General features: G+C 38.3%; 1 protein-coding gene across 3 annotated transcripts in view; it reads left to right on the plus strand.

Moving 5' to 3' along the window:
* The window catches only part of ANAPC1 (anaphase promoting complex subunit 1), a 116,324-nt gene that overhangs the window by 18,323 nt on the left and 82,957 nt on the right, over positions 1–15,044 (plus strand). For all 3 annotated transcript variants that reach the window (XM_071208698.1, XM_058278076.1, XM_071208699.1), the window contains exons 8-13: positions 700–845; positions 1,057–1,277; positions 2,553–2,762; positions 5,917–6,012; positions 7,434–7,524; positions 7,613–7,678. In XM_071208698.1, the coding sequence (XP_071064799.1) occupies positions 700–845; positions 1,057–1,277; positions 2,553–2,762; positions 5,917–6,012; positions 7,434–7,524; positions 7,613–7,678 (830 nt within the window). The remainder of the gene's footprint in view (positions 1–699; positions 846–1,056; positions 1,278–2,552; positions 2,763–5,916; positions 6,013–7,433; positions 7,525–7,612; positions 7,679–15,044) is intronic.

The raw sequence follows: 15,044 nt of genomic DNA on the forward strand, positions 1-15,044 counted from the left end.
AGTAGGATGGAAAACTGTAAGTACAGAGTGCTTCTAATTTGCATAAATAAAAAATGTTTGTGTATATGTATAGAAAAAGCTGGGAGAAAATAATAATGGGTATTTTGAGATTATGGGTTATGAGTGATTTTTATTTACTTCTTTGCAAATTAATTATTGTCTTTAGAAATAATCATGTTTTAAGTTTTCCAATATTATAACTCAGAGGGTAGCACTAGGAACCTCTCAAATAAGCCTGTGGAAACTTATCCCTGGCACTGTGGAAGTAAAAGCTGAATTCACTAGGAGAAAAGTGATTTTGCATATGCCATCAGTAGAGCAGAAACAGTAGTGTACTATTTAGCACTATTGGAGTAGTTACTGTAGAGAAGAGATTTCATGCATAAGAAAAGAACCAGTAGGGAAGCAAACTTGGCGAAATATCAGTTATAATACCTATGACTGATGAATTTAACGGTGAGTCAGCACAAATCTTGAGTATTTAGTTGTATGTGAAATTGAAACTTAAATGCTCTCCTCTTTACTATATTTTAAGGAAGTTGATGCCCAAAGTAAGTTTATAAAAATTCAGGGTTAATTATATATTAATGAATTGTGTGTTTTAATTGACTCTCTTTCTCTTCAGAAATAACAGGAATTGAGTTCATAAACAACAGTCTTGTAAAGCTCATTCTATACCTGTTTCTCTGTATTTTTAAGGTCTTTTTGGCTCATCACGGGTACAATATGTTGTGGATCATGCAATGAAGATTGTTTTCCTCAATACTGACCCATCCATAGTAATGACCTATGACACTGTGCAAAGTTTGCATTCTGTGTGGGTTCTCCGGAGAGTCAAAGCAGAGGTAAAGCTAGAGGCAGGTCATTTCTCCTTAATATGAAAGGTAGTTAATACTGAGACTTTTGTGCTTTTGGAAGAGTTGTTTGTAAAATAGATTGAGCTTCTTAGGAAAGAAGAAATATTGTTTCCTAAATGACTGGCATTTGCCTCCATTCTATAAGAAATTGTCCTCATCTAATTATAGTCTTTTTTCCCCCTCTCCGTTTTGACTTAAGGAAGAGAATGCTGTTTTAAAGTTCTCTGAACATGGGGGAACCCCACAAAATGTGGCCACTAGTAGCTCCCTCACGGCTCACCTCCGAAGCCTATCCAAAGGAGAGTCCCCTGTGACGTCCCCTTTCCAGAACTACTCGTCCATTCACAGCCAGAGCCGCTCCACCTCATCGCCCAGTCTGCACTCTCGCTCGCCTTCTATTTCCAACATGGCCGCGCTGAGGTGGGAATTAAGTGTGGAAGTGTCTTGTTTCAAACGAGATAGCCCAAGAAAATATATATCTTATATGCAAACTTTCTCTGATGTTTGAGGGATTTAAAATTTTTCTTGAAAAATCTTGGGTGTTTTTCAGGATAAATAGCCACTATCCCATTTGTGTTAGCTTACTAAGACTTCCAGGTATACTCTATCACTTTTCTTTGATGAATCATATTTAGAAGTTGCTTATGCTTTGTCATCAGATTGGTTGCTTCATTTCCACCGGAGTGGCAGCCGATTGATGAATATTAACTTCAGAAATATTTTGGTCTTTTTTTTCTGTCTTAATTTGTAGTCGTTTGTCTAATAGTAAAGAAACATAGTTTTGCTGATATGTACATGTCTGACTATAGAAACGTAATTTAAACCTTTTTTGAATCATATAAATAATTTTTTTTTCTGAGGTTGAAAATGAACTAGTTTTCATTACTAGAAGAATAAATTCTTTTAACAAGAATTCTAAATCTTTAAAATATAGTAAAACATGTTAACATGAACCATTTAAATTTTTAATTTTATTTTATTTTTTTTTATTTTTTGAGGTACTAGGGGCCGGGCATTGAACCCGGGACCTCATATGTGGGAGGCTGTTACTCAACCACTGAGCCACGCCAACTCCCTGAGTTGGTTTTATCATTTGTTTTGCTCATGTGGGAGGTGGGAGCTCAACCGCTTGAGCCACATCCACTCCCACTGTTCCTTTTTTTTTCATCCCCGCCCCCTTGTGGCTTGCTAGACTCTCTATTCTTTATGTCCATTTGCGGTGCCTTCTTGTGTGTCTGTATTTATTTTTATTTATTCCCCCCCACCCTGCAGCTTGCTTGTTGTCTGCGCTCTCTGTCCATTTGCTGCGCACGCTTCTGTGTTTTTTTTTTTACTTGTCTCCTTTTTTTTGTTGCGTCACCTTGCCGACTCGGCTCTCTGCGGCACTTGTGGGCTGGGCAGCACTCCACAGTGCTTGCGGGCCAGCAGCTCTCTGTGGCGTGTGGACGAGCCTGCCTTCACAAGGCGGCCCCGAGACACGAACCCAGGGCCTCCCATTTGGTAGATGGGAGCCCAACTGCTTGAGCTGCAGCCGCTTCCCGCGCTATTCTTTTTTAAAATTGTATTTCTGACTGAGATTAGGCCACAGGTGCTCTTGTATATGTAACCAGTCAGACGGTGCTACTGGGAAGTATGTTATATAAGCATGCTTTGCTAATTGTGATGGACTCTCATCTTCTCTGTTTCACTTTGCAGTCGTGCTCATTCTCCTGCCTTAGGAGTGCACTCTTTTGCAGGGGTGCAGAGGTTCAACCTTTCAAGTCATAATCAATCTCCAAAGAGACACAGTGTTTCTCATTCTCCAAGTAGTACTTCGAATGACTCCTTTCTTGCACCAGAAACTGAGCCAATTGTTCCTGAGCTTTGTATCGACCATTTGTGGACAGAAACCATTACTAATATAAGGTATGGAGTATTTGTTTTTATAGTCAAAGAAAAATGTTCCTAAGTCTTATATGACCAGTTATTAATACTTATAAAAATACTCAAAGATATAATAAGGCCACCCCAGTTTCAGAAGATATTAATACATTAGTTAAGTATTTTTTTCTTGTTTGATATTTCTTCCTTAGTGGTAGTAAATTCTCAGATTTGAGGTTTTGGCTGTTTGTTTTAGGTATAAACAACTAATTTTTCTGGATTAGAAAACGGGGTTTTATGGCATTTTTCGTAAGTTTTATCTTTATGCTAGTTGGGTGTCCGCTCTGCTTTTGTCTGTGTGGTTGTTGGGGGTTGAATCGTGTTCCCCACTAAAGGCATGTTTAGGTCCCACCCCTGTCCTGTGCGTGTAGCCATTTGTAAATAGGACCTTTGAAGATGAGGGTGGGCCCCAGGCCAGCATGGCTGAAGTCCTTGTACGCAAAGGAAATTGGACACAGAAGGAGAAGTCTCTGGAGCAGCCAGAAGTCAGCAGAACCTGGAAGAGAAAGAACTGCTGCCTCCTGTATTGCCACATGACAGCAAAGCCAAGGACCCCAAAGACTGCCAGCCATCCGGAAGCCCCATTCCAGGAGGGCAGGGAGTGGGCCTGGATCTGAAACCAGGAGCCCCTCAGTGCTGTTGCTAAGTCGGTCGTGAGGGTATTTGCTGTAGCAGCGGGGAAACTGCTTTTGTGTTCTTTATTTGTTCATCCACTTGGCTGTATGCCAGGATCTGTGGTTTAACAGGCAAATAAGCACCTTTCCCTACCCGGAAGAGAGACGGCTATCTGAATTTTGGCGAAACAGAGGGCTGCCACTTCTGCGTAGGACTTTGGAAAGATGAGTAGGCATTTGCCAGCTGTGTAAGCAGGACAGGGCACAGCGGGCAGGGGAGTGGACAGAACATGTTCAGAGATGTGAGTGCATGAAGCATCCATGGATTGCAGGGCTTCTCACTTTGCTTGTGCTGGGGAAGGGACAGGACTGAGAAAGGACGCTTGAGAGATTCACCAAGGAGAGCCCCTTTGCCTTTTGAGGAGAGCTGTAAGAAGGTACTCTGGACGTGACTGAGCTCAGGAGAGCAGAGGAGTAGCTGTTTGGGAGTTCTCGGCTTATAGATGGTAACTAAGGAGCTTGTAGAGGTCAGGTTAATGGGGTTATTGGGGAGACTGGTGGGGTCCATGGGCGAGCTCGTGGCAGGGTTTTGTTAACTCTTGGATTGCGGTTGTGTGTGTGTCTGGTATGTAGCGTGTGTCTGGTGTGCAGTGGATAGGCAGTTTCCTGAGGACAGGGTTTGAACTTTTGTTCAGATTCTCAAAGGGGCCCATGATCCCTAAACAGTTAAAACCCTGTGTGTAGAATCTGAAGGGGGTTAGGGACTGAAGTCCTGGAAACTGAAGATTTTGGGAGTGAAAAAAGGAGTTTAAGTGAGAGTGGTCAGCCAGGAACTGCACCAGGAACTGATGGAACGCAAGAAGAGCCTTTCCAGGAGCACAAGGCGCCCTACTGCTGGGGCTGCAGAGGTGTGGTGCTGAGAGGAGGTCGGAGGAGAGCGCTGGGCATGGCAGCGCGGTCGTTGATGGCCTCGCCAGAGCAGTTGAGGCTGTGGGGCGGGGGGTGGAGGAGGCAGGCGGAGGCCGAGGAGGTGAATGGAGGCATATGACCATTTTAAGGAGCCGCCTTTGAACGGGAATGAGAGATACGAAACTGGTAGGGGGCATCCTTGGGTCAAGAGAGAATTTTGTTTTCACTTATTTTATAGAAGATCAGCCTTCTCAACATTTCACTCCTAAATACCTCATTGTGCATCTAAAAAATAAGGGCATTTTCTTACCGAACCAAAATACCATATTTATACCCAACCAGAATAACATTAAAGTTTTAATATCATCTGGTATTCAGTCTGTCACTTTATTTCCAGATTTTTATTTTAATATGAGAAAGTAGGCTACAAAGAAAATGCCCAGTTGGGGAGTGGATGTGGCTCAAGCAACTGAGTACCTGCCTCCCCTATGGGAGGTCCCAGGTTTGGTTCCCAGTGCCTCCTGAAGAAGACATACAACGAGCAGACAACAAGCAGACATAGAGCAAAAACAGTGAACAGCCAACAAGTAAAAACAATGAGCAAGACAACGAATAGACATGGAACAAAATCAAAAAGGTCAGGGAGTAGATATGGCTCAAGCAGTTGAGTGCCTGCCTCCCACATGAGAGGTCCCAGGTTTGTTTTCCAGTGCCTCCTAAAGAGAAAACAACACACAATGAGCAATAAAAACAATGAGCAAGCAGATGAGGGAGCCATCTCGGAGTGTGGCGGGGGGAGTTGTGAACTTACAAAATAAACGTGCATAACATAAAAAAAGAAAAAAGGCTGCCTTAAAAAATGAAAAAAAGAAGTGCCCAAAGCAGGGAAGACATTGAGAACTTAGAGGAAAAGAAATGATTGATGGAACAAGAACTCAAAGGAGGTTAGCTTTGGGGAGCAAGAGTGAGATGTTGGGGTACAGATGCAGGTCGGATGCGCGGGGTAGGAGGTTAGGCTCAGGCTGCACAGCTTCATCTTCTCTAAAAGAGAAAGCAGACCTGCGTCTTAGAAAGTGGGGTTCAGGGGTAGATAGGTGGAGGAAAGTCAAGGTAGGAATACAGTCTTGAAGTAGGTGCTTTTTTTGTTCACATACATATTTAAACATTTTTCATTTACAAAACTTAGAGGTAAGGTGAATATACTTAAGATCCTCATTTTACAGAATTATGGTCTTCATTGCTCTAGAAGGAAAAGTTTAGGAATTAGAGGTATGGTTTGTGGGTGAGGTGGAGCTAATCTGAGGGAGGGTGTGGGAGAGGCCATGCTACTTTAGCGGTATGTAACTTGCACAGTATGATGTTGAAAAGCCCGTGGGTAGATAATTTCATTGCACAATTTCAAGAAAGAGATGTGTGATGGACTCAGAATCACAGAGCTGAAAGAAAGAGGTCACAAAGTTCAATTCTTAGAAGTGTTTTTGAGAGTCTTTAAAGGTTATCGCTTGGCCTGGGTGGCTTTTAGATTTCTTCCAGAGTATTTTCAAAGACTTTAATAGCTACCATGATTGCTTTTTGCACTAATGCTGACAATTACTTTATTAATTTAACTGTTTCAGAGAGAAAAATTCACAGGCCTCAAAAGTGTTCATCACGTCTGACCTATGTGGGCAAAAGTTCTTATGTTTTTTAGTAGAGTCCCAGCTCCAGTTACGGTAAGTGCGTGAATTTCCCATGGGTTTTGTGTAAATAACCTGGGCTGCGTTTTCTTTTTCTTTTCTTTTCTTTTTCCTTTTTTTGGCTTAAGCAGCTTTATTTAGAAATAATTTATATACCATAAAATTGACCTGTTTAGATGTATGATTGAAGGGTTTTTAGTAAACTTGTAGCATTATGACAACCATCAACCCAGTCTGATCCAATTTTAGAAAATTTCTGTCACCTTTTATAAGATTGCTCATGCCTGTTTGCAGTTAATCTGTTCCCATTCCCAGCCTCAGGAATGCTTTCTCTATTCTTTTGCCTTTTCAGGACATTTTAGATAAATAGAATCATAGAGGATGTCGTTTTTTGTGTCCATCTTCTTTCATTTAATGTGATGTTTTTGATGACCCACCATGCTGTGACATGCATGAGTACTTGCTTTGTGTTGCTGTAGAGTATGCCATTGTATAGCTGTAACACATTTTGTTTGTCCATTCATCAGCTGATGGACATTGGGTTTGTTTCTACTTTTTGACCATTGTGAATGAACACTGGCACCATGAATATTAGAGCAAAAGTCTTTGTGTGGACATATGATTTCGTTTTTCTTGGGTAGATACCTTGATGGTGAGGTTGAATGGTAAATTTATGTTTAACTTTTTAAGAAGCTATCATACTGCTTTCCAGCCAGGCTGCACCAATTCTGCGTTCCCTCCAGCAATGCATGAGGAGTTTCTCTGTATCCTCAACAACATTGGATAGCGTCAGTCTGTTTCATTGTAACCATTCTGTTTGGTGTGAAATGGTAGCTCTGTGGTTTTGATTTGCATTTCTCCAGTGACTGAGAATGTTGAACATCTTTTCCTCTGCTTATTCACCGTTCATCTTAGGTGAAATGCCTATTGAAATCTTTTGCCCATTTTTTAAACTTTTTATTTTCTAATAATTATCAGTCATACAAAGTTGCAAAATTAGAGCAGTCCTGTGTATGTAACCTGCACTCTTTTTTCCCCCAGAGGTAGCATCTTACTTAACCATACTAGAGTATCAAAACCAGGAAGTTGACAGCAGTGCCATCTACAGACCTTATTCAGGGTTCATTAGTTTTACATGTACTTTGTGTGTGGGTATATGCTTCTATGCAGTTTTTTCATGTATAGATTTGGGTAAACCCCACCGCAGTGAAGATTCAGAACCTTTCCTGGCTGTAGCAGTCCCCTCCGGCTGCTCCTCTGCACAGCACATCCCTAACCTCCGGCAGCCCCTCTGCTGTTGTCTGTTGCTCTACCTTTGTCATTTGAGATGTTATATTAAATGCAATCATACAGTATGTAACTTTTTAAGACGATCTTTTTCCACTGGACATAATGCCCTTAAGATCCATACAGGTTGTTGCGTGTATCAACCATTTGTTTTTTATTTTAATATTTAGCTGTGTGAAGTTTCAAGAGAGTAATGACAAGTCCCAACTTATCTTTGGCGCTGTCACCAACATACAGGCAAAAGATGCAGCCCCAGTGGAGGTAAATGCAAGCATGTTCTTGAGAAGCTGAAAATTACGACACTTTATCATAGTTTTTAGTAGAAAATAAATGTTCTGCCCTGTTTTAGAAGGTAGACACCATGCTGGTCCTGGAAGGCAGTGGGAACCTGGTGCTGTACACAGGGGTGGTTCGGGTGAGTAACCGTCGCGCTTGCTGCGCTTCCTGGACTACCCTCCTTTATTACTGTTTAAGGCTGCTTTCGTTTGATACATGAAATTTGTTACTTGTGTGCAGGATTTGGGGGATTTTTTAGGAGTTGGTCCTAGTGTGGAGTGCTGGTGCTCACTGCCAGTAGATGGTTTGGCACCGTGGTGCTGATGGGGAACTTCAGTAACCAGAGGTAGAGCACTGAAGAGGAACGAAGTTAGTAAACTGAAGTTTTACAAAGAGTAAGGTTTTGAAATTGATTTATGGGTGGCTTTGGGAAGTACCAAAGTTTTTGTAAAGTTTCATTGTATTTAGTATGTAATAGGTTGGCTACACCTTTTTAAAAAACATTTAAAAAATTTACATACAGAATAATGTAAAATGATAAATTTAAATACCCAGTTTGATTGAAAAATAAAGTCAACATTCATAGAACCACTACCTAGGTTAAGAAACAGAGTAGGTTATAGTCCCCTGCGGGTACTTTCTGATCACATTCCCTGTCTTAGATTAAGGAAGAGACAGTACCTGATTTTTGATAAATCAGGCTCTTTTTTTCTTACTGGTTTTTGTATTTATGAATGTATCACTAGAGAGTAGTCTTCCTTGTTTCTGAACTTTAAAGGAAATCATACTGTGTAATCTTCTCTGACTTGAGTGTTTTCCTCATTGTTATGCTTGTTTTAGATTTATCCCTTGATGTGTAGCTGGTGACTCATTCACTGTTAGTGAGTTTTTGCTGTTTTACTAGTCACATTATTTGTGTTGTTTTCCCTGTTTCCTCTAGAAAATACTTTAAAAAAGTTCTTAGATGTGGCTCAAGCAGTTGAGGGCCTGCTTCCTACATGGGAGATTCTAGGTTCGGTTCCTGGTGCCTCTTAAAAACAAAAACAAACAACAAGCAAAACAAACAAAAAAACCAACTCAAGGGAGCTGATGTGACTTTGTGGTTGAGTGACAGCGTCCCACATATGAGGTCCTGGGTTCAATCCCCAGCCCCTGGTACCTCAAACAAAACAAAGCAAAACAAAAAAACTTACATATGTCTTCTGGCCTTTAGAGTATATGCATATTCAGTTTGACCATGTGATGCCATGTTGTTTTCTAAAGTGTATGTTGTACCAATTTAAAACACATTCCCCCTTCTCTTCTCCAACAGTATATGAGAGTTCTCAGTTCTTCACTTTCTTGCTAATCCACAGTATTAGTAGTTTTATTTTTTTTCCCAAAATGTCAGTACATAATAGAAACTCACTATGGTTTCAAGATAGATTTCCTGATTATAGCTGAGATTAGGCAGCTTTTCATATATTTATTGGCCATGTGAATTTCCCTTTTGTTTGGTGATAAATGGTACTTGAGCTTTTTTTTTTTTTTTAATTTCCAACGGTTCATTGGTAGCAGATAGAAACAGTTGATTTTGGACTGTTGACCTCATGGCTTGTCACCCTGTTAAATTTACTTACTAGTTCTAGTAGTTTATTTTGGTAGATTCTTTAGGTTCTCTGTGGATACTCAGTGACCTTTTCGAGTAGGGCCAGTTTTGTTTCTCTTCCAGGGTGTGTGCCTCTTACCTCTTTCTTCTCTGACAGCACTGGCTAGGACTTCCAGTCCTGGGTTGAGCAGGCATGGTGGGCAGGCGTCCTTCCTTTCTCCTGACCCTGGGGAGAGCGTCTGGCTCCACCTTTAGGTATGATGCTAGCTGAGGTTTCTGAAGATACCTTTTGAAGAATTTAGGAAATTCTTTTCTGTAGAAGTCGATGGACCCGAGGGTATCGGGAATGAAAGATAAAGAAAGATTGGGTTCAGGGGAGCATTGAAGCCTCAAGCTCATCAGACAAGTTTATTAATCTCAGGGGCTTCTTTATATACCCCAAGCAATTGTGAGAACCAGCAACTATTCTAGCTAACTATTCCCATTACCTCATTCTAAATAACACAGTGCACAGTGGATAAGATAGTTACCAAAACTCATAATGTTCTATTATATTATTGAAACAAATATACTCATAAATCTTGTTGCCCAGGTTACTTGAAATATCAAGTCCGGGTTCTGCTGGAATGTTATGTTTCCCAGAGAGATTAGCCACCTGCACGTATATCTCTAGGGACAGCATGACCCAGTGGTCAGAAAGTAACTTGCTTTCATGGAAACATGCCTTTGTTTCCCACATATCCCCCTTTTTGTTTTGGTCAGGGTGGCTGTCCCTGTCTTAGGTTGCCCTCCTCTGAGAGTCTTACCCGTCATTGACTACCAGCCAAGCGCTCTGACCATGGGGAACTATATCAGGGTTTTAGCAAGTACCAAATTATTAGCTTGTCCCATCACATCAACATGGTGCAGTCTTTGGCATACTTCTTGTCCCAGGCAAGCGACAACAATGAGCAACAAGATTAATACACAAAATCCTATTCCTAATGCTGATAAAAAATGTTGAGACTTCCACCAATCTACTGGATTAAACGTATTAAAAGGAGAAATTAACATTAAAGATATCCTTATTTTCAGCTACTTAAATCTGATTATGATACATTTCTAATATCGTTTTCTGTAATTCTTCTATTTCTAATGATATATTACCTTTATGACCTATCAAATGATTTTTAATCTTTTCCTAATCAAATATAGAATTATTATAAGCAAGTGGAGTAATACAAAAGTTACTTTCATTCCAATCACATTTCAATCCCCTAAGTAAGTTTAAGTTATATACTTGATCTCTAAGATGTAAAACTGCTGATTGTAAATCACTAACTCTACTGTTTAATTCTTCGTCAATACGTTCTTGACTATGCCATAAGTCACTAGCATTCTTATGCCATTCATGCACGTGTTGTTGAGTCTGCACCATCTCATGCAAGGCCATGATAGCTATAGTGGCAGCTGCAATGACACCAGTCAGTCCTAAGATGCCAGCTATTAGCAGTCCCACAAATCGCTTCAAGCGCTTCAGGATTTCTCGAGCCATATGGAACAGCAGTTGACTCTCAGGTGACGATTGCCAAATTCGGTTCAGTCACACTGGGATCCACACTCCCCGCCTCCTTCGAGCCATTATAATGAAATCTCCATTCTGTAAAATGTTCTCAGACAAATAAGTATGCAAGACCCTACTTTTATAAAATAGAGCATTCTTGGTTATAGTTAATTTTCCAACCACAAACACATAAGGATCTCTTACACATGCCTGAAGATGATGAATTTTATTTAAATGCAGATATTGACCATTCTTACTATTATTCCCAATCCATTCTTTAGTAGGAGCTGTTCCTAGAAAAACTTTCCACAGATTCTTCTGCTTGTGTATAGATGTGATATTACACCATGGAGAAGGGATCCATTTCCCTTTCTGTTTCCAAACACTATTATTTTTAGTAAAAATTATTTTTTGTTGTCCTTTACTATTTAGACCATGCCAAATAAATCTGTCATTATATTCAATGGGACTCCCCATAGGGGCACTTTCCCACACTATTCCATAGGAATCATTAAAAATGACAGATCCTCTTCCTATATGGCACTCTTGCCATCCTTTATCCCTACTGTCTTTTAGCGGACAATCATAAGTAGGATTTTTGGTCATGAATAAATTGGAAGAGGGAAATAAAGTCACAATAAACTGAGTATTATTATTTTTGAAGATAGTTATGGCCCAATTTTTAACATACGTACAGGAAGGACGGTTACCCATGCATAAGGGCCGATAATCAAATGGTAATACGAGATTATCAATTCTTTGTCCTTCTTCATAGGGTTTAATTGGCAATCAATCATCAATTGGTCCAGGAAATATATGGGTTTTATTTGATATATATGAAAGAAAGGATCTTTCCAGGTTAACACTTTAAGTAATGGGGGGTTAGGTATATAGGCCCAATAAGTGTAATTACCGGCAGCTTCCTCATTACTTACGATCACTATTATCAGAAGTTGCAGGAGACCCCATCTCTTCATTCTGGGGTTTAATCCTCTTCGCAGGTAGCCAAATTTGTTCTCCATTTTCTGAAATGATAAGAGCATAACCTCGCCCCCTTACTTTAATCCTGCCTTTTTTCCATTCATTGCTTAAAATATCTTTCCAGAATATTGGTTGATCTTCATTTCCTGCGTCCACTGTAGATATTTGACATTTTCCAAAGTGACATTCCGCAGGTGTCAATGAATTATAAACATTAAGAAAATTTAAAGTAAATAAAGCTTTTGCCAATTGATCTTTTGGTGTTATAATACCATCATCTCCCCCTTTTTGTTTTAAAAGCATAGTTTTTAGGGTATGATGGCTGCATTCAACTATGGCTTGACCTGTCGGATTATAAGGAGTGCTGGTAACATGTTCAATACCATATTTTAAACAGAAAGATTCAAAGGATTTACTAATGTAAGAAGGTCTATTATCAGTTTTAATTTTCAGAGGGCATACCATTACAGCAAAAGCAGACCAGAGGTGTGAGTGAACATGATGAAACCGTTCCCCACTTTGAGCAGTAGCCCACATAAAATGAGAATAAGTGTCAATATAAACATGAACATATTGTAGTTTACCAAAGGATGGTATGTGAGTAACATCCATCTGCCATAATTGATTAGGAGTCAGGCCTCTGGGATTAGTTCCAGCCTGAAAAGGCACCGCTGTTAGTGGTCCACAAGTAGGACAAGTGCGAATAATTTCTTGTGCCTGTAGTCTTGTTAACTTTTGATATTTATTTCACAGGCCTTTAGCATTAATGTGAGTTAAAGCATGGTAATCATGAGCGCTTTGTAAACACCCTACTAATAAATCAGCTCGAGCATTATTTGCTGTCATAGGACCAGGCAAAGAGGTATGAGAGCATATATAAGTAATGTAAATAGGTCTTAACCTAATGAGATGTTGCAAGTCAGCGAAAAGTTGAGATAACTCATTAGTAGCAAAGATATGAGCTGTTTCAATATGCTTGACAGTAAGACATACATATTCAGAGTCAGAGACAATGTTCAAAGGCTCTCAAAACATTTGTAAAACCTTGATGACGGCTGAAAGCTCTGTGCGTTTAGCAGATGAATAAGGAGTTTGCCAAACCTGTTCTTTTTGAGAAATAATGTATGCTGCTTTTTTAATACTATTACTATCAGTAAATACTGTACAAGATGGTTGGGCTATGCACATAGCCCTGAAAAGCACTGCAAAAGTTTACTGTTGGGTTTTTTACAGATAGAGGAATGCAGCTGGCTTGATTTGTCTAAGACACTAAAGAAAGTTTTAGCAAGTTTTAAAACAAAGTGATAGCAATACAGCTGGACATTAACTTTATGCAACATACTAGCAATGTTTGGGATTGCTGCATACTACAGTGTTGTTACTTTAATCTATGATAAGAGGTTGTTTCTGTGACACACACTCTTTTATAATAATTAAAACCATAATTAACCACATTGTACTTTTCTTTAATATTATGCTGAAATATTGGTAACTTTATACACTCTTAAGCATTTATAGAAAACTTTTACTCATACAACTTTAATTAACAGAGGGTTAAAGGAAAGAAAAAACTTGTTAATTTTATAACACTTTAAAACACCTTTTATTCAACTTATAACATATTAAATGAACTTAATTTTTACTTTAATTTTTCTTTCAAGGTAAAAGAACAAATCTCTTATAATTAGTTTGGAATAAAAGGCTACTTTTCAGGATTTGATTTTGAGAAAGCAGTTTTCAACATTATGTTCCTTTAAAATAGATAAAACTTTTCCTTCTTGGAACACCGAGGAAATGATGAGGTTAAAGCACAAGAAGCTATTTTGATAAAACAGACTTTTTATTTTATTTTTTTTATTCAGCATAAAAGCTTTTACCAAAACAGATTAATGATTTGAGAGGCTTTGAGAAAGAACAAAATTTTAACTTTGCATTGGTATACTACTTGATATTAAAGCTTTTAAAATTTTATAGATAGACCCATCAAATCTTATTCAACTTTAACCATAAAAATTCTTTTTCCATGAACCTTCTGCACTTTTAGTATTCACTCAGGTTTTGTTCCATATTTTACTCTTTCTTAATAACCAGTCATTTTATCTTAGGACAGTATCATCTCCTGTTTCCTTAATAATAAAAACACATTTCATATAGCCCACATACGAAGTTATCAAGCAAACTTCTTATAATACCGTCAACACTAAACAAGCTTGTTAAAATAATGAACTTTTCTTTACTTTAAATACTTAGTAGCATGCAATATCAGCAACAGTTTCCTAAAAGCAAGTTGTCAAGGGAGGCTGGCTGCAGCCAAGCTTTTCTGTTATAAAATTACCTTTTATTATTATTATTAATTCAGGTTTGTTTAATAATGACCTTTTGGAATTAGCCACTTAAACACTTTAATTTAAACAATGCTTCATAAGACTTTTTATAATTATTTATAACCATATAGACTATATTTATATTATTTTAAGACAAATTTTACATTTACAGAACACATTTCTTCACTTAAAGTTACCACAATACTTTCTATAACTTGCCACATGCATTTAAGTTCCAAGAGTTTATGAAAATTAGCCCTCCTACTTTAGGACAAAACATACCTTTTTGCAAAAACGTATTAAATTTCAGTTAGCATTCTCACAAACTTTCAACCTTTTTAATATTCATTTAAGTTTTACATCCTTCATATTATCCTGTGAAGAAAAATAAGCTATTCATTTTAATCTAGGCAAGAACAACTTTTTATGAAAAGACTTATAGTAATTTTGTTAATCAAGACTTACAATTTTTAACATTGTAGAGATCTTATTAACATTTAAACTTAAGTATTAATATAAGTGCTTATTTAATTTTTGGCCATTTGAATAGAGCTCTTTTATAAATTTTTATTAATTTATATTACTATCCGGAGGTATCAAAATATACACTGACATTGAACGAACAGACAAACACAGAACAATCACAACACAGTAACAGAAACATACAGTTTACAATTAACTCATAATTCTTACTTTCTTGGTATAGCTGCTTTTAAGTTCTTATTAAGGTTTCTTCTGGAATCCATGTTGCCTGTAACATGCAAGCTTGTGCTTGGAAACATTTTTATTAGTTATCAGCAATCACTTAAGATAACTTGAGACAGACAGTTAACACACATTTTTGGATTATTACTCTGTAAGACTATACTGAGACTTGAAGTTCAGGAGTAAACTATTGATTAAAAACTGAAAATTCCTTTTTAAACCTTGATAAAAATTTTGTACTAATTTTATTATCTTGGTTAAATAAGCCCAATTAGAATTAGCATGGAAATAAAACAGAACACCAATGTTGCCATGTTTTTCTCTTTTTCCAGTGGCTTAACTCTATTAACCCCCACTAGCCCAC

This window comes from Dasypus novemcinctus, chromosome 17 (assembly GCF_030445035.2).
Source record: "Dasypus novemcinctus isolate mDasNov1 chromosome 17, mDasNov1.1.hap2, whole genome shotgun sequence".
Lineage (NCBI taxonomy): Eukaryota > Metazoa > Chordata > Mammalia > Cingulata > Dasypodidae > Dasypus > Dasypus novemcinctus.